General features: G+C 40.3%; 3 protein-coding genes and 4 non-coding genes across 8 annotated transcripts; 1 reads left to right on the top strand and 6 right to left on the bottom strand.

The window, feature by feature from the left end:
• Window positions 1-1,517: 1,517 nt before the first annotated feature.
• c21h8orf89 (chromosome 21 C8orf89 homolog) lies at window positions 1,518-5,367 on the bottom strand. 2 transcript variants are annotated; one of them, XM_086066292.1, is made up of 5 exons: window positions 4,936-5,354; window positions 4,411-4,537; window positions 3,347-3,454; window positions 3,201-3,256; window positions 1,518-2,133 (listed from the first exon to the last, which is right to left on the bottom strand). In XM_086066292.1, exons 1-5 carry the CDS (start codon window positions 5,138-5,140, stop codon window positions 1,991-1,993), a joined length of 639 nt encoding a protein of 212 aa, XP_085922418.1. In that variant the 5' UTR covers window positions 5,141-5,354; the 3' UTR covers window positions 1,518-1,990. The 2 variants fall into 2 exon arrangements, with proteins under 2 accessions (XP_085922418.1, XP_085922419.1); XM_086066293.1 differs by lacking the exon at window positions 4,411-4,537 and having other exon boundaries at window positions 5,016-5,367.
• A 152-nt stretch (window positions 5,368-5,519) lies between these two features.
• Window positions 5,520-8,842, bottom strand: rpl7 (ribosomal protein L7). Its single transcript, XM_086066291.1, has 7 exons — window positions 8,747-8,842; window positions 8,202-8,301; window positions 7,940-8,106; window positions 7,535-7,672; window positions 6,231-6,340; window positions 5,775-5,990; window positions 5,520-5,569 (listed from the first exon to the last, which is right to left on the bottom strand). Exons 1-6 carry the CDS (start codon window positions 8,758-8,760, stop codon window positions 5,782-5,784), a joined length of 738 nt encoding a protein of 245 aa, XP_085922417.1. The 5' UTR covers window positions 8,761-8,842; the 3' UTR covers window positions 5,520-5,569; window positions 5,775-5,781.
• On the bottom strand, window positions 5,640-5,730 carry LOC147155670 (small nucleolar SNORD12/SNORD106). The gene has a single exon (XR_015092246.1). It is a non-coding gene; the product is annotated as a small nucleolar SNORD12/SNORD106 (small nucleolar RNA).
• On the bottom strand, window positions 6,062-6,152 carry LOC147155669 (small nucleolar SNORD12/SNORD106). Its single transcript, XR_015092245.1, has one exon. It is a non-coding gene; the product is annotated as a small nucleolar SNORD12/SNORD106 (small nucleolar RNA).
• Window positions 6,455-6,546, bottom strand: LOC147155668 (small nucleolar SNORD12/SNORD106). Its single transcript, XR_015092244.1, has one exon. It is a non-coding gene; the product is annotated as a small nucleolar SNORD12/SNORD106 (small nucleolar RNA).
• LOC147155667 (small nucleolar SNORD12/SNORD106) lies at window positions 7,739-7,829 on the bottom strand. Its single transcript, XR_015092247.1, has one exon. It is a non-coding gene; the product is annotated as a small nucleolar SNORD12/SNORD106 (small nucleolar RNA).
• A 2,524-nt stretch (window positions 8,843-11,366) lies between the features above and the next one.
• Window positions 11,367-24,325, top strand: rdh10a (retinol dehydrogenase 10a). The gene is made up of 6 exons (XM_086065699.1): window positions 11,367-12,023; window positions 12,518-12,744; window positions 19,959-20,057; window positions 21,314-21,459; window positions 22,665-22,796; window positions 22,873-24,325. The coding sequence occupies exons 1-6, from the start codon at window positions 11,738-11,740 to the stop codon at window positions 22,994-22,996; spliced, it is 1,014 nt and encodes a 337-aa protein (XP_085921825.1). The 5' UTR covers window positions 11,367-11,737; the 3' UTR covers window positions 22,997-24,325.
• Window positions 24,326-24,785: the final 460 nt, after the last annotated feature.

Here is a 24,785-nt window from a genome sequence, read left to right as displayed (position 1 = left end):
ACACAATTTTTTTTTAAAATCTCTGACGTTATATACATTTTCGAGCATCAACTCGCTTAAAGTCACATTAATCAGCTACAAACATTACAACATTTTTAAACATTAATGTGCAATTTCAAAGTGATATCTGACTCATTGAGCCATTTTCAACAGCAATAAGATAATATTTTATCTAATGTGATAACTTCATTATTATTCATAAACAATTAATACCTTTTAAAACAAATTTTGCCACTTGCTGTCGACTGAAGTTGACATCACCTCTGCTGGGGAAACAGGTAATGATCAATCATGGCTCACCTGTTTTCTGTTTGGACAGCAAACTAATGAGCACACCAGCAAAAGTTAATCGAGTCGTTGCAGTTTCTCACAAGGGCGTTTTGCTTCTTGCACGATTTGCACACTTGAGGGACGTTACGGCGTTTATTATGTATAGAGATACAGAGTCCGCATCACTGCAGACACTGCACCGATCCGCCTGTCGATCTCCTGCTCCATCCTGCCCTCACTCGTGAACAAGACCCCAAGATACTTGAACTCCTCCACTTGGGGCAAGATCTCATCCCCGATCTGGAGAAGGCACGCCACCCTTTTCCGACTGAGGACCATGGTCTCGGATTTGGAGGTGCTGATCTTCATCCCAACCGCTTCACAGCCTAAAGAAGCCAATGCTGAGGCCACCAAACTGCTTCATCCATCCATCCTTCCTTCCTTTAGTTTTTCCTTTGGTCTCTGAGGTCTCCCCAATCTGTTGGATTTTAGAGGTTTATGGGGTTGGTAAAAGATTCTGGTTTTGTAATCCTGTGGGTGGTAGGCCCTGTCTGGTTGATGCTGGATTTCACTTTGTTTCATCTTTCTTTCCTTTGACCCTTCCTCTGGTCTCCTGACAACTTCACGACTCTGGCGGGACTGTGAATGAATTATCCGGTTAAGGTGAAGGGTATGGGATTTTTAATAGGTTTCAGATTAATTAAAGAGCACTCGCACGCACACACACACCCGCAAAAAAAGAAAGAAAAAGCAATTGATGATGACATGTTGAATCGGTAAGATTAACAATACTCAACTCTCTCTCTCCCAAAAAATTGATTAAAGATATGACAATCAAATACACGAATCGCGGTCAGGCATGAATAGCACAAATATCGCTTAAAAATATATATCTCTGACGTTATAGACATTTTTGAGCGTCAACTCGCCTAAAGTCGCAACATTAATCAGTTACAAACATTGCAACATTTTTAAACATTCATATGCAATTTTTTAAACACTATCTGTTTATATAAATTCAGGAAGACAATTATCAATTACAGATGTGATTTGCAGTTAGCAAAATATCCCCCAAGCAAGTCGGGAGCATTTCACAGATTCAACAATTTATTGCTTTTCTTATTGTTGATTCAGTTGATATAGTTGGATTTGAAATCAAGTAGGAAATACACAAATCAAGGAGAAGATTTCGATTTTTTATTTGTTTGTAAATAACAAAAATAGCATAAAGAATGGCAAAAATAATTACATATTCAAATTTTTTTTATCATTTGTGTTACAATATTAGCAAATAATCTCTTCCAGATTGATGGGGTTTGTAGAGACTTTATAACCACTAAATCAGACCAAATTAGTTTCGTGGTCACACAGTCAAAGAATAAATGAGTTCAAGTGTCATTACCACAGAAAGAGCAATGACTACTAATATCAATACATTTGAATATCAAATCATTAACTGGATATATGTAAGATATTAAGATGTACTACCTTGGCTTCCAGACTAATATATATAAACCACCAAAAAAGTTCATAATTGACTGAATGTCACAGCTAACCACGTTAGGCAGAAAACTAGCACCAGTGAAGACAAAAGAGCAGAGAGAAGGAGCCACTTAAACGAACAGGGTGCCCACCAGGTTTGATGTCCTTCACCCGCCCTTGGCATCGACTCAAAGTCTGTTTCCGCTCTGGACCCCTTTGACCGGGGTAGCAGTGATTGTCAGGATGATGAGGCTTTTCTGGACATCCTCGTTTTCTTCAGCTTTTCCTGCCTTGCCGTATCACCCTCCAAGCAGGACAACTCAGATATCCTATGGAGAAAGGATCGTGAGGCTCCCATCACGGGGTCTGGGTACGACTGACCTAACGGGAGAAGAGGAGAAGGTGTTGAAGCGACCCTACATTTTGTCAATCTAAAATGAAGATAAATGTATACACATGCGCAATCTATGGACAAAAGTATTAAAACACACCTCTTGTATTAACCAGGTTCAGATAACCTTCTTAGATCAGCGGTGGGCATTTTTTTAAGGGCCAAAGGACAAGATATTCATAGGCGAGAAAAAAAGAAAAAGAAAAGGTGTGTATATATAAACTACGTTGTTTTGGGACAGCAGTTGTTCATCAGTGATGACTTGGGCTTTTTGGGGTTTCAAACCAGAGGGTGACGGTTCGAGCATGGCAGCAGAAAAAAAAAAAGAGACATTCACTACATTTAAGGTGTATCGTGTGGTGTGCACCACAAATACACCAAAGAGTGTGAGTTCAATTTCCCCACGACAAATACAAAATTACATTATTTATTTTTTTAAATAATTAATTCACATTAATTATTAAAAACAAAAATCATAAAATTTTATTCAAAATTAAAATACAGTATACTTAACTGTCAAATTATCCAATAAATAAAATACAATGTCTTGTACAGGTATTTTCTTCTAATAATTTACAATTAATATTTTACTTTTATTTTTTTTAAATGTAGAATAAAAATAAAATAAATCAATGATTTAATTAGATAAATTAATGAGGAAAAAAACAAAAATGAATTTTCATTATTTTATTCTTTTAAACAAATATTGAGAAAAACAACAACATTACAGGATAATGTACAGTACATGATCCACAGGCCTGATTAAAGAATGGAGCAGTTGGATGTATGTTGACCGCACACCATACTTTGCCCACCCCTGCTTTAAACCTACTGTTTTGCAAGTTAGAATAGACGTGTCAAGTTTAACACTCACTTCTGCCACCCTGTTGTTTTGAAAGACACACCTCTGGACTCACAAATGTTCTTTTGGACGGAGAGACAAAACTCCCACAGATGCAAACATCTCACAGAAGGCGGACACTCACCATATTATAATTTTTTCCTCTCCAGTAGGTGTTCTAATACTTTTGAGACCACATTTGGCATGCTTACTCACTCTTCAGATTGTCTTTCAGAGTTAGGAGGTTGTAAGCAGGACAATTCCCTTTGGCCCTGCCGAGGAGATGTACAGCAGAAAGGCATGGGGACTATGGCTTAAGAGAGCTAATAATGACTGATTTATAAGCTAACGCCCACAAATACCTGCTATACTTGCAGTTCTGCACTGGAAAAGCGCTCAAGCCTCTAAGGACTAATGTTGATGGGAAAAAGGTGGTCGGAGTCACGCTGGGTTCGCATCTCTCAGAGTAACTACGGAAAACATGCACACAAACACACACACACACAAAAGACAAAAACTGTGTAACAATTTTTTTTACAATGCTATGTAGATGTTGAGTTTGTCTGTCTCTGTGCCCTCCTATCTTTCACACAAAGTCAGCTGGGATAGACTTAGCTGCTGCTAGCTAGACACCCGGAGAACCTCTTGAATGTGAGGCAGACGTGCTCGCCACTAGTCCGGGGGTCGGTAACCTTCAAAGCTCAAAGAGACATTTTGATCGCCTCTCACAGAAAAATAAAACATATAAAACACAGAGCCACAAAACCCTTTTGACATCTAAAGTTAGCATAACGATGCATACAGTATTTTGTTGATCTGTATGTATAAAGAATGTGGCATTTGTGAAATCAAACGACCTGCTACAGAGAACCAAAAAGTTTATTTCTGCATGTAACAAAAACTTGAAGAAACTGGAAAAAATATATGACCGGTTGAACCTTTCGTTCATATAAAAGTCATTGTCCATTAATCTAAACTTAAATTCAACCAAAATGCCACTGCTCCTGTCATGGGCCTTCATTTCATCATGTGGGGAGTGCAGTTAGCTGGCAACTTGAATTAAAAATGACTATTTCAATTAAATATGTATGTAAAATATATATTAGCAAAAATAATACCCAATTAAGATATTCATTTTCTCTGGTTAATTTGATTTTTTTCAGGGTTGTAGACATCGCCTTCACTTTACACACAAGATTGAAAAACCATAATCTTCCAATTTAGAATTACAATTGAAAAAAGAACCAACTAATGTAAACACTTATTTTCCAAAATCACAGACCTATATGTAGCTCTGTAGCCACATGTTGTAGACCCCTACAATAGTCCATTCTGCCAATATTAATGAAAATGTTGAATTAGTGAGAGGATTGTTCACATAATCTATATGCAATGTATGTCATGCACTCGACTGAGATGCTGCTACCTCATGTTGAAGGGCCTCCAAGGGCCTGAAAGCATCTTGGAGAGGCCAAAGGGTTGCTCACCCCCTTGGTGGGGCACATGGCTGTCCCCTAGTGGAGGTAGGATACTTGTCTTCTCTAACATGACACCTAAAGAATAGCGTTATTTCAAATAAGTGTCCTAAAAGTGAAATAAAACTCTTTACTGACGTGAGACTGTTCATTATAAAAAAGGTAATATCGCCACCTATAGGTACGTGTAACAAATTACATCAAGTCAACTTCTGGTCTGCAGTTTCGACTCGAAAACGCCAAGTTGATCATTAGACTCATTTTTAGACATGTCGGACTACCGTAGTTACATATCTAGAGGGGAGAACACGTATAAGATGACAAAGGCACAGCACAGACAGGATTTTGGATGCCCAACGTGAAGCTAGTAATACAACTGCAAATTCCTACGTTATTGAACGAAGCGTTGCTAGCACTCGTTTAGCACAGATCGAAGCTACGTTCACGTGCATGCAGTCACATCGTCGTTCACTCGCCATTCAAAGGTTGAATCGATGATAACGTTGAAATTTGCTGTCGGAAAGGCGGTCGTCTCGCAGCAGCTCCCATCACCAACCTGCCGAACGCGGGAGCCCGACGACCGCCTGAGCCAGGCCCGCAATGGTCACAATTCGCGCGTCCCCTGACGAGGAAAGTTTCCGCGCAAGGCTGCGACGGCGATGCTTCCAGATGCAACGTCATGTTGCACACGACCTCGCACTTAATAGTACAGTTCCTTCGCGTTAGTGGACAAGTGACTCACTGGTGGAGGACGTATAGTAGTCGCCTGCACTACGACCAACGTACTACGCCACGTTGCCATGGCAACATGGCTCCTATAACACCCACCGATGAATCCTCCAGTTCCAGTCACGTTAATTGTACACGAGCAGACAATTGTCCATTTCATTATTCACATGCAGCATCTAACATTTAACACAACTCTTTGGAAAACTGACGCTATTGATTTTATGGCTTTAAGTCTTTCTGTTGATGGGCTGAGGAATCAATTACTTCTGCAACTACTCTCAAGCTAGCTGGCCATAATGTTATTTTGATCAAAATGAGCAAAAAACAAACAAACATTTTAAACATGTTTTTATTGAACATTTTTTTAAGTCTTGTACAAACCTGAAAGGGAAAAACAAAAAATGAGTTTGAATAGCATACATATGGAAACTTGTTTGTGTCTTCACAGGTAGATGTGGTTTCAGACAAAGTTGGCTTATCTTTAGCTGCTTTTCACCACAGTCGATAAGACGGGGAAAAAATTGTGCATCATCAACCACATCTGATGAGACAACTTGAAAGCCTGCACGCATCTTTTGTAACTTACCATTGATTTAATTCATCCTCCTGATCATTCTGTTGATCTGATCCTCCCTGTTGCCAGCGTCACCTCCCTCCACAAAGTGGGTGGTCTTCTTGTTCATGCCACCACGAGGTGACGACAGCTTGAAGGGCCACAGGAAGTTGTTGGCGGACTTGAAGTTCTTGCCAACAGTGTAAATCTCATGGACGAGGTCCTCAGTGCAGATGACGCCAAATTTTCCTGTGGTGAATATGTATGATATCATAAGTGGCACGCAACCAGTTAAGTTGCACTTTTAACAGTGCTCTTCCAACGTGGTTTCAGAAATAATTGGCTTAGTTTCAATTTTCTCTCAGCATTGTCGATAAGACGGGGAAAAAAGTGTGCATCATTAACCACGTTAGTTTTATCCACACAGATTCAAATGTTCTAGCATCTGCAGTGAATCCATTCAGTCACGCAGTCAAGTGTGTAGATTACCAAGGCTCCGCTTCACCAAAGCGTTGTCTGTGAGGGCAATACGTTGTTTCCGGATCTTGCCATGGCCGCGTTTGTAGATGAGCTCACGCACAGATTTCAGGTTGGGATATCTGTGATGTTTCAACATGTGAAATTTGGTTAAAAACAAAGAATAAAAGGAGGAACAGCAGATTCACTCATTTAATTATTAAAGCTTATCACAGATTTTTTTCTCGTTAAATGTGAATGCGGCTTCAGACAAAACTGGCTTTGTTTCAGTTTGTTTTCACCACAGTCGATAAGACGGGGAAAAAAGTTCTGCATCATTAACCACATTCCAATAGTGTTTTTACTAGGGACGCACCATTGCAACTTTTGAGACTGTTTTCGTACAAGTACTCACATTTGAGTAAGCAATACCAAGTATTAGGGATGGGCGAGTACTGATATTAGGTATCGGTTACGCACGTTGGCGGGTTTGAATCACACTCTGTATATGTTTCTTTACTAAAGAAATATCAGAAATGCTCTTAGGGTTATTGGTTAGGAATGCCGATAGCAGCCTATGTTTGATGGCAAAACAAAATGACAACTTTGTGAAGATACCGAAGGAGGTGATATAAGGCAGGAGCAATGTCCAGTTAGGGCTGTGCAATTAATCAAAATTCAATTACACTCCACAATTATGAAATCGGCACAACCGTAAACAAAAATAAAAGATTAGTACTAATTTAGAGTTGTTTAAATGTATCTAATATTGTTTGGTCCAAAAGGAACTTGCATAGTTATAGTGTAAGAAAGAAATGCATTATTAATATTTTTTACCTTTATATTTTTTATTTATTGTTTTGAACCCCCAAATATTATTGTCCTATTCGTGATTTCATTTATTACCAAATTAATCGTGATTAATATTTTCTTCATAATCAAGCACCCCTACGTCCAGGTTCAGTGTACGACTTAGCCCGGCAATTGACCAATCAGAGCCATTCACGGAAAAATTGCAGTAGCACGAGAGTTACCAGTCAGAGCAAAAAAATATACACTGCCCCAAAACATTTTCTCTTCTGAGTAACAACTTGTCATTACATTAACTTTTGGGATGGCTTCCTTCAGCACTGCCCAAGCAGAGCAAAATGTATTTAGTGTTATGTTCAAGTATTGTATCTCCACACAGCTGGTGAAGTGAAAAATTATGTCTTATATTTATGAGTACCGGCACCAATACAGACACCAGTGCATCCCTAGTTTGTCCCTTGCTCCCGTGAACAACCCACAAATAACATTGACTTTAGCTCAGTTGGTTTCAGCTGCAATGTACTTACCCCCATGCAATGTAAGGTTCTGCGATCCGGAGCATGTTAATTGAAGCCTTGTTAAGCTTGACGAACACGCCATTGAAGATCTGACGAAGACGCATCAACTGCAGAACTTTGCGGACCTTTGGGCTGACGCCGTTGATACTGCAAAGCACGACACATTTATTTAGCGGATATAGAGGTTGGGCAACGTAATTAATTTTAATATTCTGTGTGGTTTCAGACCAAATTTGGCTTAATATAATGGCTGTATCACCATAGTCGATAAGTCGGGGAAAGAGTATTCATCATTAACCACACACGACCAACATCACAACATGGATTGCTGGTTAAAACAGCGCTAGTGCAAACACCACCAACAGATGTTCCCTTGTCTTCATAGCAAATGATGCTCAGCCTTCATTCACTTACCCTCTGATCCTGATGACAAATGCCAATTTTGGCTCAGCTGGCACATAGAAGTTTCCCACTTTGCGGGCAGTTCGTGAAAGGCGGATCTCGCGTCTGTACATCTGCTTGTACTCCTTGTGGTACTTCTCAGCCCTCTTGAAGATTACCTTTCTTTCTGTTTTACGGGCCTAAAACAAAAAAAAGGGGGCTGTCATTGTTAGCGGATCACATAGACAGTATAACCCCAGCGTCAGAATTACCTGGTGAGCTCATTGCCATTTACCTTTTTCCGTGCCAGCATTCGCTTGATGCGAAAGGCCTTGGTGGCGGCGTAGGCCTTTCGCCTTTTCAAAAGGCTCTCAGGGACCACCGGAACCTTTTTTCTGTGACACAGCAACATTTTAAGTCAGATTGGATATGAAAGAAAAGAAAAAAGTAAGGACGCAAGCACCGTCGCAACGATGCAAAATTGCTAGCCAACCAAGCTAACCGGCTTCATTACTGCATAGCACAAATAATGTACACGCCGTTATTATTCACCAAATAAATGTAGCGCGTAGAACTTTATCTACAGTTATCCGATTAAATTGCTTCTCCGTTAGACTATTGTCACATATTGTGTACGAATTGGAAAGACAGCCATATTGTGCCGTGTCCACGGTGTCAAAAAACGTTGCCAAAATGGCAATGTAACGCATTCAACTTCGACAATACAAACACGGCAACATTGTACATAAACTAAACAGTACATCCAAAGATTAAAAATCGCTATGGTACTTATTTTAACATAGGATTGTTTAAGATTCGACTCTGCCAGAAGATACTCACTCTGCGTCCGCCATCGCGTCCACCGAGAAAGAGGACTTTCGTGTTGCGCATGTGCAGCTTGAAGATTTGAAGACCCAATGAAGGTGTTCTCTTAGCTGCCTGATTAATAATAAAGTACTATATAATGAAAATCTGTCAGAAAACTCATTTCAGTTCTCTTAACAAATGCTGTATCACCATTTAAACTCTAACGTAACAGACTGATGTTTATAAACGACATTATCTAAACATTACACTCAATAATTCAGGGGTTTTTTCAGTTGATGATTGTGATTAGGCTATCTTGGTGAAACATTTACGCTTCAAATTTATAAACATAGACTACATGAATGAAATGTATTTTTGTCTTTTGTTGTTATTTAAAAAAATAAATAATCTAAAATTGAATTCTGAAATGTTCATCAATCATTAATTTGTAGGGAAGATACACATTCCTTTATACAAGTAGACCACTTATATGTGATGACAACTTGTTACTTTATGTATTAATTCGTTAACAATTTATTTTCAATCATATACATTTCTTCCACATACATTTTCACGAAATGTATGTTGTTCATATTCGAATGTGTTATCAGAAATATACAAACCCAATTCCCAAAAAGTTGGGACACTATACAAATTGTGAATAAAAACTGAATACAATAATGTGGAAGCGCCAAATTTCAATATTTGTTTCAGAATAGAACATAGATGACAGGTCAAAAGTTTAAACTGAGAAAATGTATCATTTTAAGGGCGAAATATGTTGATTGTAAATTTCATGGTGCCAACAAATCCCCCAAAAATTGTGACAGGTAGCAATAAGAGACTGCAAAAATCAATTTCACTAATAAAAAAAACAGCTGGAAGGCCAGTTACCACTAACTGCATGAGTGCATGTGGCATGGGCAGCTTCCACATCTGGAAAGGCATCGTCAATGCAGAAAGGATTCAGATTGGAGAACAACATATGCTCCCATCCAGGCATCATAATTTTCAGAGAATATCTTGCATTTCTCAACATAATAATGCCAGACCCCAAGCAGCACCAATTACACAATTAAGGAAAAGGATCCAGGTTTTGAAATGGCCAGCCTGCAGTCCACTTCTTTCCCTTGTAGAGCACATTTAGCGCATCATAAAGGGGAAGGTGCAACAAAGACAGCCCAAGACAGTTGAACAGTTAGCCGCGTGTTAGACAAGAATGGGACAGCATTCCTATTTCTAAACTTGAGAAACTTGTCTCCTCGACCCCCAGATGTTTGCAGGCCGTTGTAAGAAGAAGAGGGGATGCCTCACAGTGGTGAAAATTACCTTGTCCCAACTTTTTGGAGATTTGTTGACACCATGGAATTTAAAATCAACATAGTTTTCCCTTAAAATTATAATTTTTCTCAGTTTAATCTTTTGACCCGTTCTCCATGTTCTATTCTGAATAAAATATTACAATTTGGCACTTCCACATAATTGCATTGTTTGTATTCACAATTTGTATAGTGTCCCAACTTTTGGGACATTGAGTTTGTAATAATAATAATAACAATATAGTAATTATTTATTTGTATGCCTGCATGTGTGTGATCCAGTTCTCTTGTATGAAGTGCCGCACAAGTTTTATACCTGCATAAGCGTGTAAACTGAATTTCCCTTTCGTGGATTAAAATCAGTGAAATAAGCAAACCCGAAAGAACACATGTGGCAGCGTTCCATTCGTTTTCCAGAGGGGGGCGCTGTCGCTTTATTTTATAGGCCCATTACTGTGCTGGACAGCGTTTGGAGGAACGTATCAACAATAGGTAAATCAATTGATAATGCAAATTAGAAAACATGACCATGCAATGCGGTAAAAAAAAGTTTTTAGTTTGTATATCCATAGCTCTGTCAGTATTTGACCAGATTACATTGGGTGGCTTGAATTAGTTGCATAGCAAATATGCATGCAGTGAAACATTGGCCTACTTGCACTTAAATCATAGTATTTGATTTTCAATTAATTGTTTGAAAAAATAAAATTGAGGTTTGGAGCCCTGACGCGCCCACCACCCACAAAGGGGCATGCGTGCATGCTGCATGCAATCCATTGCATAATTTAAAGAGGAGGAGGAGGTGGGGGGTGTACAGTCGCACTTTGAACGCACTCCAGGTGCGCCACTTATCTGATGTTGCGGCCGCATTTGTTTTGTCCCCGCCGCACTCCGCAGCTCTCGTTAAATACTAATAATAATCTTGAGGGCAAGACAGTCGTGTATGCATAGTATTGTAATCTGGCATTTCCTCTCGCGTCTCTCAAGAGTGATCGATCCATTTTCACGCTGCGCACTGCGCGCATTGCAATGAACCAATTAGTGGACGTCTGTCACCACCTGTATCCGATAATAATACAGGAGAGAAACGTTTACGCAACAATTCTGTGAAGCGTGAACTACAGTGTTTAAAACTGGATGGATAGATGTATAGATAGATGTATAGATAGATGTATAGATAGATGTATAGATAGATGTATAGATAGATAGATAGATAGATAGATAGATAGATAGATAGATAGATAGATAGATAGATAGATAGATAGATAGATAGATAGGTCATGTGATTGGTGTTGAGTCAAAGCTTTGTGGTTTCACCCCCATTGAGTGAGTGCATTGTGCGGACCTGACGCTTCATTGTAACTGGCGCTCAAAGGCACAGTCCGATTGGGTCCGGTGTTGATGGGAGGACCGAATAAATAGCGAGTCCAGATGCGCTTCGGGATGAGACGGAGCTGAGAAGACGAGCAGGAAGCCTCAAAGTGTGCCGCTTTTTCGCTCAAAGCCTAACAGCAACTTTTAACTAAACTTGTAGGCTTCTCTCTCCGCTTGTTGGCACCTACCCTGGTTGACGCTTCTTCTTTCCCATTATCGTCGAGGTCCCTGAAGTAGTCGCCGTCTTCTCGGCACCGCTTTGCATAAAGAGTGTCCAACCTCGCGCTCGCTTCCTCGTTTATTTTTGTTTTTGTTTACGTAATTGTCCAACATGATGATCATCATCGCGGAGTTCTTCGTGGTCATCCTGAAGGTGCTGTGGGCTTTCGTAACAGCCGGGGCAAAGTGGGTGGTGCGGCCCAAGGAGAAGAGCGTGGCCGGACAGGTGTGCGTGATCACCGGGGCTGGAAGTGGCCTCGGGCGGCTCTTCGCCAAGGAGTTCGCCCGGCGGAGAGCCATCCTGGTGCTGTGGGACATTAACAGCCAAAGCAACGAGGAGACGGCAGAGATGGTGCGGCAGATTTACCACGAGGTGGACACGCCGACCTCTAAAGATGGTGAGTGGCGTTATTTAATTTATAGGCTACATATATTTATTTATTTTTTAGCTGAAATGAGCATTGTGTTGACTTGGCATGTTATCTTCGCATTGTGTCCTTAAAATACACCCCGGGAAATGTGTATTCACGCAATGAAATGTGCGCCCGTTATGTAATGCAACTTGCTTGACATTTCAGTACTTTAACAATACATTCTGTGAATTACATATGTGGTGTAATCTGCAGATCCAAGTTAAATAACAACGGCCAAACGATCCTAGTTCTGCAGCTTCACACTAGATGGCATGCCCACCTCTCGTGTCAAATTTGATCTTCATGTTTATGCACTGAAAAAAAAGAAGAAAAAAAAGAGCCTAATTAAGCACTCCTGGATCCACACCAACATGTTTGTTCGTCAGCCCTGTCACAAAGATTTGTTAAAAAAAAGAAAAGAGTTTGTACTTTTTAATTATATAATCAACCATTTAATTGATCCACTGTGTCTCCTCCAGGCGGCGTCGAAGAAGTGTCTCCATTCCAGCCCCAGGTGTACACTTACGCGTGCGACGTGGGCAAGCGTGAGAGCGTGTACTCCACGGCGGAGAAGGTGCGTCGAGAGGTGGGCGAGGTGGACATACTCATCAACAACGCCGGCGTGGTGTCGGGCCACCACCTCCTGGAGTGTCCCGATGAGCTAATCGAACGCACCATGGTGGTCAACTGCCACGCGCACTTCTGGGTGAGCCAAGCTGTCAAAACGCATGCAGACACACACACACACACACACACACACACACACACACACACACACACACCCCCACACACACACACACACACACACACACACACACACACACACACACACACACACACACACACACACACACACACACACACACACACACACACACACACACACACACACACACACACACACACACACAAACAATTATTATATCCATATGCTCAGATTCCACGCTGGCTTCTCGGCATTGTTTCCACTCTGACATGCATGCCTACGATTAATTTCATCCGGGTAGACCTGCAGAATCAGATTTGTGTTGGTATTTGTATGATGTTGCTGGATTCGTGCGTGGAGAATAAGAAAAGCCTTCAAATAGTTTTTCATGCATTTTTAGAATTCCACGAGAGTGAAATCTTGTCATGGGATGCGTCATTTAGAGATGATGGCCTGCTATTGTCACTGTGTGCTGCAAATGGAGTGACGATGAGGAAAAACTAGAATTTGTTTAGCCTGAAATTATCCAATTTCACTTAAAAGGGAATTCAACCCTCCAAAATGTCTTTATATATGTTATATGCAACCCCAATAGTCTAAAAACCACATTTGGATTAATGTTGTTTGTGGATTATGAATTAAGTAGCAAAATCCACACAGGCGGCCATTTTGTCACTTGCTGTCGACGGAAAATGACATCACAGTTGCTCAGGTAATGACCAATCACGGCTCACCTGTTTTCTAAGTTCGGTCATGTGACATTCACAAGCCAAGTTTGGTCATGTGATGTTTGTAAGATGAGCTGTGATTGGTCGTTACCTGCTGAGGAACTGTGATGTCAGCCGTCAGCAAGTGGCAAAATGGCCGCCGCCTGAAATGGAGATAAACGGGGGTGGATTTTGCTGCTTAATTTATATTACGCAAACACAATATTAATCAGGATGCCTTGTTTACTAATGGGGGAGATTTTTTTGGGGGGTTAACTTACCTTTAATTGTTAAAAATATATATATTTTTAAGTAACTTTGTTCAACTGTGTGCCAGAAAACTCATAGTGCCAGAAAAATTAAATGCTCTCAAAAATTAACCTGTGTCCACTTTTTGTGATATTGTTTGGCGGTATGAGGTCAATCAAGTCAATCACAAGGCTCGAATGCGCGTTTTCCAAATGCCATTAAATCTGTTCAAATTTCAACTACAAATACACACAAGTGCATGCGTGTGTGTGCGCCCTTGATGAAAGAAGCGCTTAATGAATGGAGACGGCTCGAGTAGAGGATGTGGTTCATTAAAAACACAAGCCGCTTTAATAGAGCTCAGGCTCTAACCACCATCCTTTCCTACGTCAACAGATTATGGCGGCGCGCCGCATGCAAATTTGATTAAGAATAGCCTGTATAGTTTAAAATGGTGCGAATCCCCGGTAGCAATTCATTATGCCAACATCCATGTGTAATGTAGAGCAGAAACTTCAAGGTTGACGTGCAGACAATTGGCGTGTATTATTTGCGGCCCCGTTGGTGTCTAAATGCGTGGCAAGGGGTCCCACAAAATCATGACAGCGGGTTTACAACGTGGTCGTCACCTAAAAGGCACCCCTGGGAGAAAGAGTAGCCAAGAGAGCCTGATTTAGGATGCAGGAAATTTAATTTTACGAGCAAAGTCGTCATGCCAAGATGCTGATAATAACTCTTTTTGCCCCTCGGGGGAGACCCGAGATTTGTTCCTGTGCTAAGTTGTCACACCGTGTTGCAGGAAGGCAGGCTTTGCGGAATGGAAATGGGAGGGGTCCCCTATCCATGTGTCGCACTGGCTTCTCAAAGCAGTCAATTTGTCTTGGGATGCTTTCATGAGTCCAGATGGGGATCGGTAATGTCAGTTATTTGTTAGAAGTAATTCTCGGAGACATTAAGGCCTTTTTGAGGCGAGTTTCCCGTTGCGCACTTTGTAGCGACCGGCCGCCCTCCTCGGCATCTCAAGCCAGTTAAGATGTTTTGTCGAAACGATCCGCCGTCAGTGTTGTGGCGGGAAAAGAGCAGGGCATAGGAGGCAGCACCGGGCCGCGGGGTGGGCGAGATGAGAGGGTAATGGTAAGCTGCTATTGACCCACTTTATCTGACAATTGGTTTCTTGTCTGCGGATCCGCTTGACGAGATGCCAGGCGACAGGAGCCAAGTTCCGCAGGCCGCATTCCTGCTGTAGCCAGAGAATGGAGGCAGCCAGGCAGAAGGGTCCTACTTGACTGGTTTTTTTAGGCCCCCCCCCCCACCCCACCCCTCTGGCCCAGTGCACCTGTACGCCTCTGTAAAAGCAGACGTGGCTACTCCACTGGATACCTGCTCACGGATTGAAAAGAGCCAGATTGTTTGTTACTTTCCATGAGAATGCTTTTATAGCTACAGGGGTCCTCAGCTTTAGCAACTTTAAAGATGTGTTTTTTTTAACATTTTAGTTTAGTTTTTTTCAATTAATTGGGCCAAATGGCCGATTATTTTCCCCTCAAAACGTCATCGAAGAAAACCGAAGTTTCCCGCACTGTGAACCTCAGTTGGAGTTTACTGTAAAACTAAACACACGACAATAAGAATTACATCCACTGTATATTTAAATACAAAACATGCTTCGTTTTTTTCCTTCAAATTAACGAATATCAACACACAAATCTTGTGCGAACACATACCCACAGATGAGATAATACGCAAAGGCACACATTTTAAATAATTTTATGCATTATATATATTTTTAGATTAATCGGTAATCTGTATTTTTTTCTGCCCAAAATTGGTATCGGCATCGGTCTAAAAAAAAAAGCATATCGTCGTGCCCTAGAGTTTTTAGGAATGGAACAAACCCAAGGGTGTTTATGTTACGACAATGCCGGAAGGGTGCGAATGGCTAATGATGGACCAGCAAAATTTAGTAAAATGGCCACCTCTGGGTATAAATGGTACCACTTAATGGCACCCGTCGCTTGGAATACGACTTGTAACTGCCCAATCAAATTCCACGATCTGCTGTCAGATCCGCCTCCTTCATCCTGTTGTCAGCCTAATTAAGAGGCCATCTGGTTCGACTCGGAGGGGCCAAAATTTTGTTCATATTCGTATCGGTGAGGCGCTAATGCAGCCTGACATCCCAGGTGCAAGAGGCTTTTGTGCGGGACCCCTAGTGCTTTCCCCCGCCGCAATTAGGTGGAGCGGCGGGACAAGGGCCACTCCACGTAGGCCTGTGTCAGCGGGTAATTTAGCGTAACAAGGGAACGCCGAGGCCCAATTATGGCCGGCTCTGATGTAAGACACGAGCCCCCCGGTTGCCTTCACACATTTTGTGTCCGATAGGTCAGCAGGGGTCACGGTCGCATGCCGAGAGCTGCCATGAGAGGCGGGACGGCCGTTTTTAGCGAGGGGATGAGCCTCTCTTCCATCTTGTCATGTTACAGAAAACCATATCACTGTTCATCTTTTGCACCCCGGCTATATTACGGATTTTTAAGATGTGGGTTTTTATTGTAGAGGTCTACTGGAAAGTCCAAATTTAGAGTAGCGTGACATTAGGGTAGTGCGTAAACATCTTGGATAGCACTGAGCTCTTGATGCCGTGTAAAAAGAGCCAGCGCAGGTCCCCTACTAAGCGAAGATAAGTTTAAGGGCAGAGAACATATATTGTGAATAATTAACTGTTTGGTTTGCTTGAACATTTTTAAATATAAAATGTTAATTCTCTTTTGATGTATGTGATACTACTCCATGTATGTTAAAGGTAGCAGTTGTTTAAAGGTTTCTACTACCATAACATCTATGCTAATATTCATTAGCGTGTCTGGTGCATTTTTTGTTGTTTACATTAAGCTAGCAGACGAATGTTAATATATGATTTGGTTGAACATTTGGTGTTTGAATGTAAAATGCTAATTCTCTTTTGAAGTACGTGATACTACTCCATGTATGTTAAAGGCTTATATTACCATAACATACATGCTAATATTCGTTAGCATGTCTCATGCATTTCTTGTTCACATTAAGCTAACAGACGAATGTTTGGTTGAACATTTAGTGTTTGAATGTAAAATGTTATTCTCTTTTGAAGTTTGTGATACTACTCCGTGTATGTAATAACCATTGTTTGAAGGTTTATATTATTATAACTTCTATGCTAATATTTGTTAGCCTGTCTTGTGCAGTTTGTGTTGTTAGCATTAAGCTAACTTACATGTTAATATATGGTTTGGTTGAACATTTTGGTGTTTAATCATACAATTCTTCATGAACATTAAAATAATTGTTTAAAGATTTCTAAGTACAATAACATCTATGCTAACATTCGTTAGCCTGGCTGTCTTGATTTTGGTGTTTAAATATAAAATGTTATCTTTTATATATGCTAAGGTGATATTTGTTAGCCTGTCTCATGCACTTTGTGTTGTTAGCATTAAGCTAACAGACTTCTGTTATGGTTTGGTTGAACATTTTGGTGTTTAAATGTACATTGATTAATTCTCATATCACAGCAATCCAACTGGGCGTGACAAACAGAAAGAGCGTTACAACAAAGAAATACTTTTTTAAAAGTACTACTCATACTTATTATTGCTACCAAGGAGTACATTAAAAAGTCTGTTTTAATAAAAACGTATTTCAAAGTGTGTGGGAGAGGTATAATATAATTCAATACTACAGTGTACTACATCCCCTGACTTCTGAACATTTACAGTGGGAGTGGGAAAGTTTGGCTCAAGTCGCATCGGGACATATCTTAAGCGAATGCTTCATTTGCACGCAACATCATCCCTCGTCCGCCGCCATTCTGGCTCGCTCGCACCATCTCCCTCTCAGCTTTTCGATTAGCAGCTTAAAATTTATATCTTGGAAAAGTGCAGATGTCTGGAGCGAGGCGAGTCCAAAGCGCTTCTACCTTGCCCGAGCGCCGTCCAAAACAGTTAAGCCCTCCTTTTTATTGCTTCCAAGTTTCATTACCTGGCAAAATGAGCCGAGATGTCAACAGATGCGGCGTCTGGTCCGACGCAGCTTTAACAAGGCCTTCCCTCCCACTCACATGGATTTAACAAGTGCGCTATCTGGTACCACTCTCTCTCTGGTTCTGTTTACAGAGAAGATGTATGACCTTATCAACAAATTTCATGAAGTATATAAGGCCATTGTATAGATTTATGTGTCAATAATAAGACCATTCTTACTTGTGTACAACTGCTGTGCTGTTTATGCTTAGAGTACATAATTGGACTGGGGGGAAAAAACAAAAAGATTATTTGATTGAGATGATGATCATGATTAAAACAATTTGGGATTTCAAAACTTTATTTATTCAACTACTAAAACTGCTCAACTACTTAAAAGTGTCATTGTTTTTGTCAAGAAAAATTATGTTGTAAATATTCTGTGAAATTCAAGCCTCTTGCATTTTAATGACAAATTTTTAGCTTGTGTTATTTTCACAAGTCTTGGGATTTACTGGGCTAACGTAGGACCTCGGGTATTGTATTTCATGCCATGTCATGTCATGTGGAAATGTGTGTAAAGACGACAAAAAAATCCTTGGACGTTTGCATCCTTGAATTCTGAATAAAGAAATTATTTGAATCCTTGAAATATCAAGTTTAAATATAACTTGAAAGGACTATGACAAAATAAGAATGTAAAATAAGATAGAAAATACTCAAATTATAGCAACAGAAAAAACGGTAAGAACAAATACTGACTGTTTCTGTGTGGTGCTGTGAATCCATGGCGTACACACTTAAAGTGAGTACAGAAGAAAGTTACGATTTAATTTAATTAAAATAACTCGTTTTTCATACATTGAGAAGAATTTGTGCTTTTGCGTAGTGTTATCTTACCCGTGGGTATGTGTTCCCACAGTATTTGTGTGTGGATATTTGTTATTTGAAGGAAAAACACTCCCAAAGTCGATGCTAACGTCCGGTTAGCATTTGAATGGGATCCTCCCTTTGCTTTTAGCATTAGCGCTAGGCTAGCAATGTTTTAAAAACGAAGCATGTTTTGTATTTAAATATACAGTGGATGTTATTCATATTGTCGTGTGTTTAGTTTTACATTTAACTCAAATTGGGATGTCATTAAACATCTTAAAAAACGCTTGGGGGACAACAGAACAACATACGCTACACACTTGCTAGTTACTAATGCTATACAAGCAAAATTGTGCATTCAAGGTACTTTCACAGCGTCAGATATTTCGGTATTCTTTGATGATAACGTTTTAAGGGGAAAATAACCTGCTATTTGGCCCAATTGGCCGATTGTTTTGGCAGATGTTTGAAGGGCAATAATCGGCCGATGATAATCGTCAGGCCCTAGTGGCTGCATTGAGTTAGTGGATTCACTTTCAAGGGTTAATTCGCCACATGCCGTCCCAAAGTGGGGTGAAAAAAAGAGCAGGCCTGCTACATTTATTGTTGTTCGCTATGGCGGCACATATCTGCTTTGAGATCAAGCATGGCGCCCAACAAAAGGCCTGCTGGTTGTTTTTTGGACCCCCTGCCGGGAGAGTGATTGGTCAGTTCCTAGATGGCAGTCACATGTCACACCTGTTGATTGACTCCTGCTGGATAATAATAATTTGGTTTTCATCACAGATTATTATTATTTTTTAATTTAAAATGTAATTTGAGTTTGCAAAGTAAAAAACTAAAAGTGAATGTGCTTTCTGCATTTTCTCTGATGGCCACCGGGGGGCGAAAACAAAAAAATTCATAGAAAAACCATGAGAATTTCTTTGGGGGAAGAAATTATTTATATTTAAAAAGTAGATTGTTTCATTGAATTGGTTTTAAGTTGTGCAGTTTTGACTTTGAATTGTGTGAGGTGTTGAGTTTTGTGAGCTCTTTCATGCTCGCTTCAAACAATGGCCATTAGATCTGTGTGGGAAAAGAACACATTGCACTGTAACACACACATCACATCACATACCTGCTTGTCCAGTAAATACCTGAAGGGTGGAGGGAGCGGGGCAGGGGGTGGGCTGACAACTCCCACTCTTTTCTTTTCACACCTGCCAAAAAGAGTCAACTTTTTCACATTCCACTGTTCATTTCAATTCATTTTTATGCCTCTTATGAATTCAGACGCCTCTTTGTGCGTCACCATGGCGAAGTAAGAAGGGGGGGGGGGGGGGAGGGCGATCAAAGAGCTTTGGCACAAGTGAACTTACTTTATTTTCCACTGTCCTGCATGCAGACCACCAAGGCGTTTCTCCCCAAGATGCTGGAACTGAACCACGGCCACATTGTGACGGTTGCCAGCTCCTTGGGTTTGTTCAGCACAGCTGGAGTGGAGGTTCGTATCACAGCACAGCACAGCGCATGCACATTCATGGTTCCCACCATCCCCAAAAAACCAAAACAACACACAATGCCTTTGACACCAAATCCAAGAAGACGCTGCCCCCCCCCCCCCCCCCCCCCCCCGCACCCGTTAAATTAAAGGACACAGATGAGCATTAGGGAGCCTCTTATAGATTCTTCTATTCGCAGCAGTGGGGGTGTACGGGGGTCCGAGGGGCGCTCCAGAATGAGCTGACAGCTCCCCAAGCCACGGAGACATCTTCATCACGGCTCACTCGGTATTCATGTCAATGCCGATTTTCACAGAAAAACTCTGGCCTCTTATTCAAAATTTTTAACTAGGGCTGCAACAAACAATTATTTCAGTCATCGATTAATCTGACGATAATTTTTTCCGATGACTCGGATAACATAAAAAGTTAGAATTTCCATCTCTTTTTTTCCCAAAACCAGGACATTATTTTAAAATCGACAGTGCACAAATATATTAACTCATTCATTCCCAGCCATTTTCACTGAAGCAACCCCCTTCGCTCCCAGCTGTTCTACTGGATTTTAACTGATTTTGCACAGAATGTTCTGTTGCTATAAAAACATGGAACCTGCCAAAAGAAAGATTAGTCTTTTCTTTCATCAGGGAAAAAAAAGTATACTTCTATACATATATAAAAGAGCTTGTTGCAACATGGCCCTGGCTGATGTCTTATACTCTGCTGCCACCTGTTGGCCGTTTTTTGTAATAACTACCATTGCTTTAAGCCACCACTTCATGTCAGAAGCTGCATCAAAGCTTTCTGTATGCTCTTGCATTAAAAAACCTAAAATGCATAAATACGTCTTTGGGAGCATGGTAATATTTAAAATAGAACATTTACATGTTTTTGAGAGCAAATGAGTTAATTGTGATTCAGCTACTGGTTTGGTCTGTAATGTGAGGAAAATAGGCAAAAATGTTGATCGTTCCCCCCCAAACTAATTGTTTTATAGAGGATTGTAGAAATTAGAGGATTTTTACTGTGGAGGAGCTGAAATTCCAAGAATTTGGACAATTTTAAATAAAAAAGACATTTAAATCACATTTATCGATTCTCAACATAATTTTCCATTATTTTGGAAATCGATTAAAGATCCATCAATCGTTGCACCTCTATAACCTAACCAACCCCAAAACACTGCAATGACTAAATAAAACATTTGAGCAAAAATACAAATGATATATTTATCTGTTTTGTTTTTTCCCTTTTCCAGGATTACTGTGCCAGTAAATTCGGCGCCATCGGCTTCCACGAGTCCCTGAGCCACGAATTGAAGGCCTCGGAGAAAGACGGCATCAACATGACGCTGGTGTGTCCTTACCTGGTGGACACGGGCATGTTCAAAGGCTGCAGGATAAGGCGAGTCTTTTTGTGTTTGCCTGAGCGAGGCATTTATTTATTTATTTTTACCGCACCTGGCAAGAGTTTGTGCTCTCTGATTTTCACCCAATAAAGATGGCTGACGAATAGCGTTTGATCTTCAAAGTAGCGGTCAGAGTTGCCTCTTTTGTGCGGACAAAGAGAGCGATATTTTCCCAGGAGAGCCTCGCCGTTAGGTGCACCTGGGCCAAAAAGCTCCGCCTGTCATCCAACCCCTCCCAATTCAGTCAGCAGGCCCTAAAAAGACAAAAAATAAATAAATAAATATATAATTTTATGGAGGAGAAATATTAACAGAAGCTTGTTTACATAACTAAAATTGTAGCAAAACGTCATTTTATACAAATTAGGCCTTATATTGCCGTCTTGAATTTAAATCACCTTAAGGAGGACAGTTGCATTGACTGCCAAGTTATTTTGTGGGAATTTTGACAATCATCTATTACAATGTTATTGTAATGTTATTCTTGCAATATTATAACTTAAAAGAACAGTACTTTATTCTCATAACTTCTTGTAATATTAAAACTAGTGTCTCCTAAAATATTCTAACTTTACTCATATCTTTCACTTATTCAAATGACATTTCTTATAATTAGTTTAGTTTAGTGATTAAAAAATAAATAAATCTGTAAATTTGTAATTTTACATTTTCTCCTATTATTCCAGTTTATTCTCAGAATAATACCACTTTATGCTCCATTATGTAACTATTGTGTCCTTTTTTATTGGCTTCTAAGTTAAAAGTTTTGTTTGTTATTTTATTTATTTATTTCTTATTTTATTATGTTGAAATGTGCCTTATAAATTAAAAGAATTATTATTATTAATATAGTGTTCCAAAATATCTCACTCTATTGTTTTTTTATTAAGTTTTTAAAGTGATTATTAAAAAAAAAAAATTCTGAGACTCACTGAAGCTAATTGCCTTAATATTCATAGGCTACATCCGATTTGGCAGTTGGCACAAGGCTATTTACCATCTCCTGCTGATTCTTAATCACAAATCTAATATGTCAAATTTGTGATTGAATGAGCCAAAAGTCAGCCAGTCCAATACATTTCACAAAAATCACAGGCAGGTGAGTTTCCCATGAATAACGGAGAATAGATTCCTTATTTGTGAATGATGAATATGCAGAGGCCTTCACCGTGTTAACGTTTGACCCCCCCCATGCACTCAGGAAGGAGATCGAACCGTTTCTACCTCCCTTGAAACCCGAATTCTGCGTCAAGCAGGCCATGCGCGCCATTCTCACCGACCAGCCCATGATCTGCACGCCTCGCATCGTCTATATGGTCAACTTCATGAAGAGGTGAGCCCAAGCCCACTCCCCAACCACGCCCTCCCGGCCTCACCGTTAACCACCTGTGTCCCGCCCTCCTCCGCAGCATCCTTCCCTTCGAGGCCATCGTGTGCATGTACCGCTTCCTGGGTGCCGACAAGTGCATGTACCCTTTCCTGGCGCAGCGCAAGGAGGCCATGAACAACAACGAGGCCAAGAACGGGATCTAGGAGGCGCAAAATCCGAGCGGCGAGCACGAGGAGATGACCACTGAGGGGAGGGGGGATGGCGGAAAGACTGAATGTGGGCTGGTGCCATATTGGTTTACCATATCGTTCCTTTGGGACAAAGAAAGCTGTGGACTACACAATGGATTTATTTGTCGTTTTGGTGCGAGTGTGTGTTTTTTTTAAGAGACATCTATATACTGTGTCACTAGTTTTCAAACGCTATCCAATAACTATTTAGTCACCAGCCTTATCTAGTGTCATTGTGGAAATATACAGTATGTTACTGTACAGACAGTAAAACAACAAACCTTTCTTCACTTTGTTACGTAGACCTGCACTGTAATTTTCTAAGCTTTCTCGACACTGCCAACTCTCAAACACGCGTCAAGTTACAAACATATTAAAAGAAAGCCAGTCACTTCGCAAATGGAGGAGAATGTTCAAGATGGTGTAGTTGTAGCTGTTACTAGGTGATCGCTGGAGTACGGAAGAGAATTAGGGCCAGTGAAGAGGGGGAAAAAAGGTTGGCAGGATTCTGACTTTGAAGTCAGAATTCTCACTGTATTCTCAGAATTCTGAGGATAAAGCCAGAATTCTCACTTTAAAGTCGGAATTCTGAGAATAAAGTCAGAATTCTGACTTTAAAGTAGGAATTTAAAGTCAGAATTCTGAGATTAAAGTCAGAATTCAAAGTCAGAATCCTGAGAATAAAGTTAGAATTCTGACTTCAAAGTGAGAATTATGACAATTGAGAATTCTTTGATTTAAGTCTGAATTCTGAGAGTCTGAATTCTGAGATTAAAGTCAGATTTTAAAGCCAGTTTTATTGTCAGAATTCTGAGATTTAAATCAGATTTCCCACTTTTGTCAGATTTTTTTATTTAAGAGTGAGAATCCTGCCATTTATTTCTCTCTCTCTTCACTGGCCCTCATCCTCTTCCATACTACGGGGAAATGTATGAAAATATTTTTCTTTCTTTACCCCTACCCCCTTAAAAAAAAAGAAAAAGTAACACTGTGCTGTCAGTTTGTCCAGTTGGAAATGTGTTGTAAATGTTGTGAGTAGCCCAGTAACCCAAATGACTTGTCTCCCTATACTGTCATGTATGGATATTTGCAATATGGGGACGACACCGTTTTCAAAAGACATTCCAATAGGCGTCATTCCTTCAGTCACAGTGATGAGCCTCGATTCTCTACCTCTTTGTTATTTTGCCTTTTTATTTTTTGTAGTTTTCTGAAGACTGCTCCATAGCAAAGCAAAGTGTGGTTCCGATGTTTAGTGTCTCTACCTAACTTAAATTAATAAAGTGATTTAGATTATTATGATGTGGTGTTTTGAGACTCCTTGCACATTACAAGGCGTGTGATGAGCGCCTTCTCTGAGTGCTGATGACTCACCCGCAAGAAAACTTCTGTCTTCTCGGCTTCCCTTTGTCGAGGTGTTCTCCTCGCCTGTGTGTCACACCAAATGAGTCAACCTTGGGTGTTGGCGTCACGGGGCGTCAGACAATTGTCTTTTGTTATGGAACGTAACAATAGGACATAATCGATTATAAAATCTATGGTCTGTGAGCAATACAAACTTTAAAATAACTAGACTAAGTGCAATTTCTGCAGAATGCTGAAAACTGAATGCTTATGAAGGAAATCGGAAGATACATTATGTGAAAATTACAGTTTTAATTGTAGTTGAAAGATAAAGCTCGTGTTAAATTAGAATTTTGAATATAAAACGGAATAAAAACTTAATAATGCCAAATGACATAAAAAATAATGGATGTGAAAT

This window comes from Leptonotus elevatus, chromosome 21 (genome assembly GCF_054856555.1).
Source record: "Leptonotus elevatus isolate MCC_2025b chromosome 21, RoL_Lele_1.0, whole genome shotgun sequence".
In the NCBI taxonomy this organism is placed as follows: domain Eukaryota; kingdom Metazoa; phylum Chordata; class Actinopteri; order Syngnathiformes; family Syngnathidae; genus Leptonotus; species Leptonotus elevatus.
Note: the sequence above shows the minus strand (reverse complement) of the source record. Positions and strands in the feature narration are given on the sequence as shown.

Excerpts from the sequence above, each read along its gene's own strand:
- rpl7 (XM_086066291.1), bottom strand. Across the intron at positions 8,107-8,201 it reads GAATGCTGGCACGGAAAAAG|GCCCGTAAAACAGAAAGAAA; the intron begins GTAAATGGCAAT and ends TTTTTGTTTTAG. Across the intron at positions 5,991-6,230 it reads TTTGGTGAAGCGGAGCCTTG|GAAAATTTGGCGTCATCTGC; the intron begins GTAATCTACACA and ends TATTCACCACAG.
- rdh10a (XM_086065699.1), top strand. The coding sequence starts at position 11,738 with ATGATGATCATCATCGCGGAGTTCTTCGTGGTCATCCTGAAGGTGCTG. Across the intron at positions 12,745-19,958 it reads ACTGCCACGCGCACTTCTGG|ACCACCAAGGCGTTTCTCCC; the intron begins GTGAGCCAAGCT and ends TCCTGCATGCAG. Across the intron at positions 21,460-22,664 it reads TTCAAAGGCTGCAGGATAAG|GAAGGAGATCGAACCGTTTC; the intron begins GCGAGTCTTTTT and ends CCATGCACTCAG.
- c21h8orf89 (XM_086066292.1), bottom strand. The coding sequence starts at position 5,140 with ATGACGTTGCATCTGGAAGCATCGCCGTCGCAGCCTTGCGCGGAAACT. Across the intron at positions 3,455-4,410 it reads TGGAGGCCCTTCAACATGAG|TTACTCTGAGAGATGCGAAC; the intron begins GTAGCAGCATCT and ends TGTTTTCCGTAG. Across the intron at positions 2,134-3,200 it reads TCTGAAAGACAATCTGAAGA|GTCAGTCGTACCCAGACCCC; the intron begins GTGAGTAAGCAT and ends TTCTCCCGTTAG.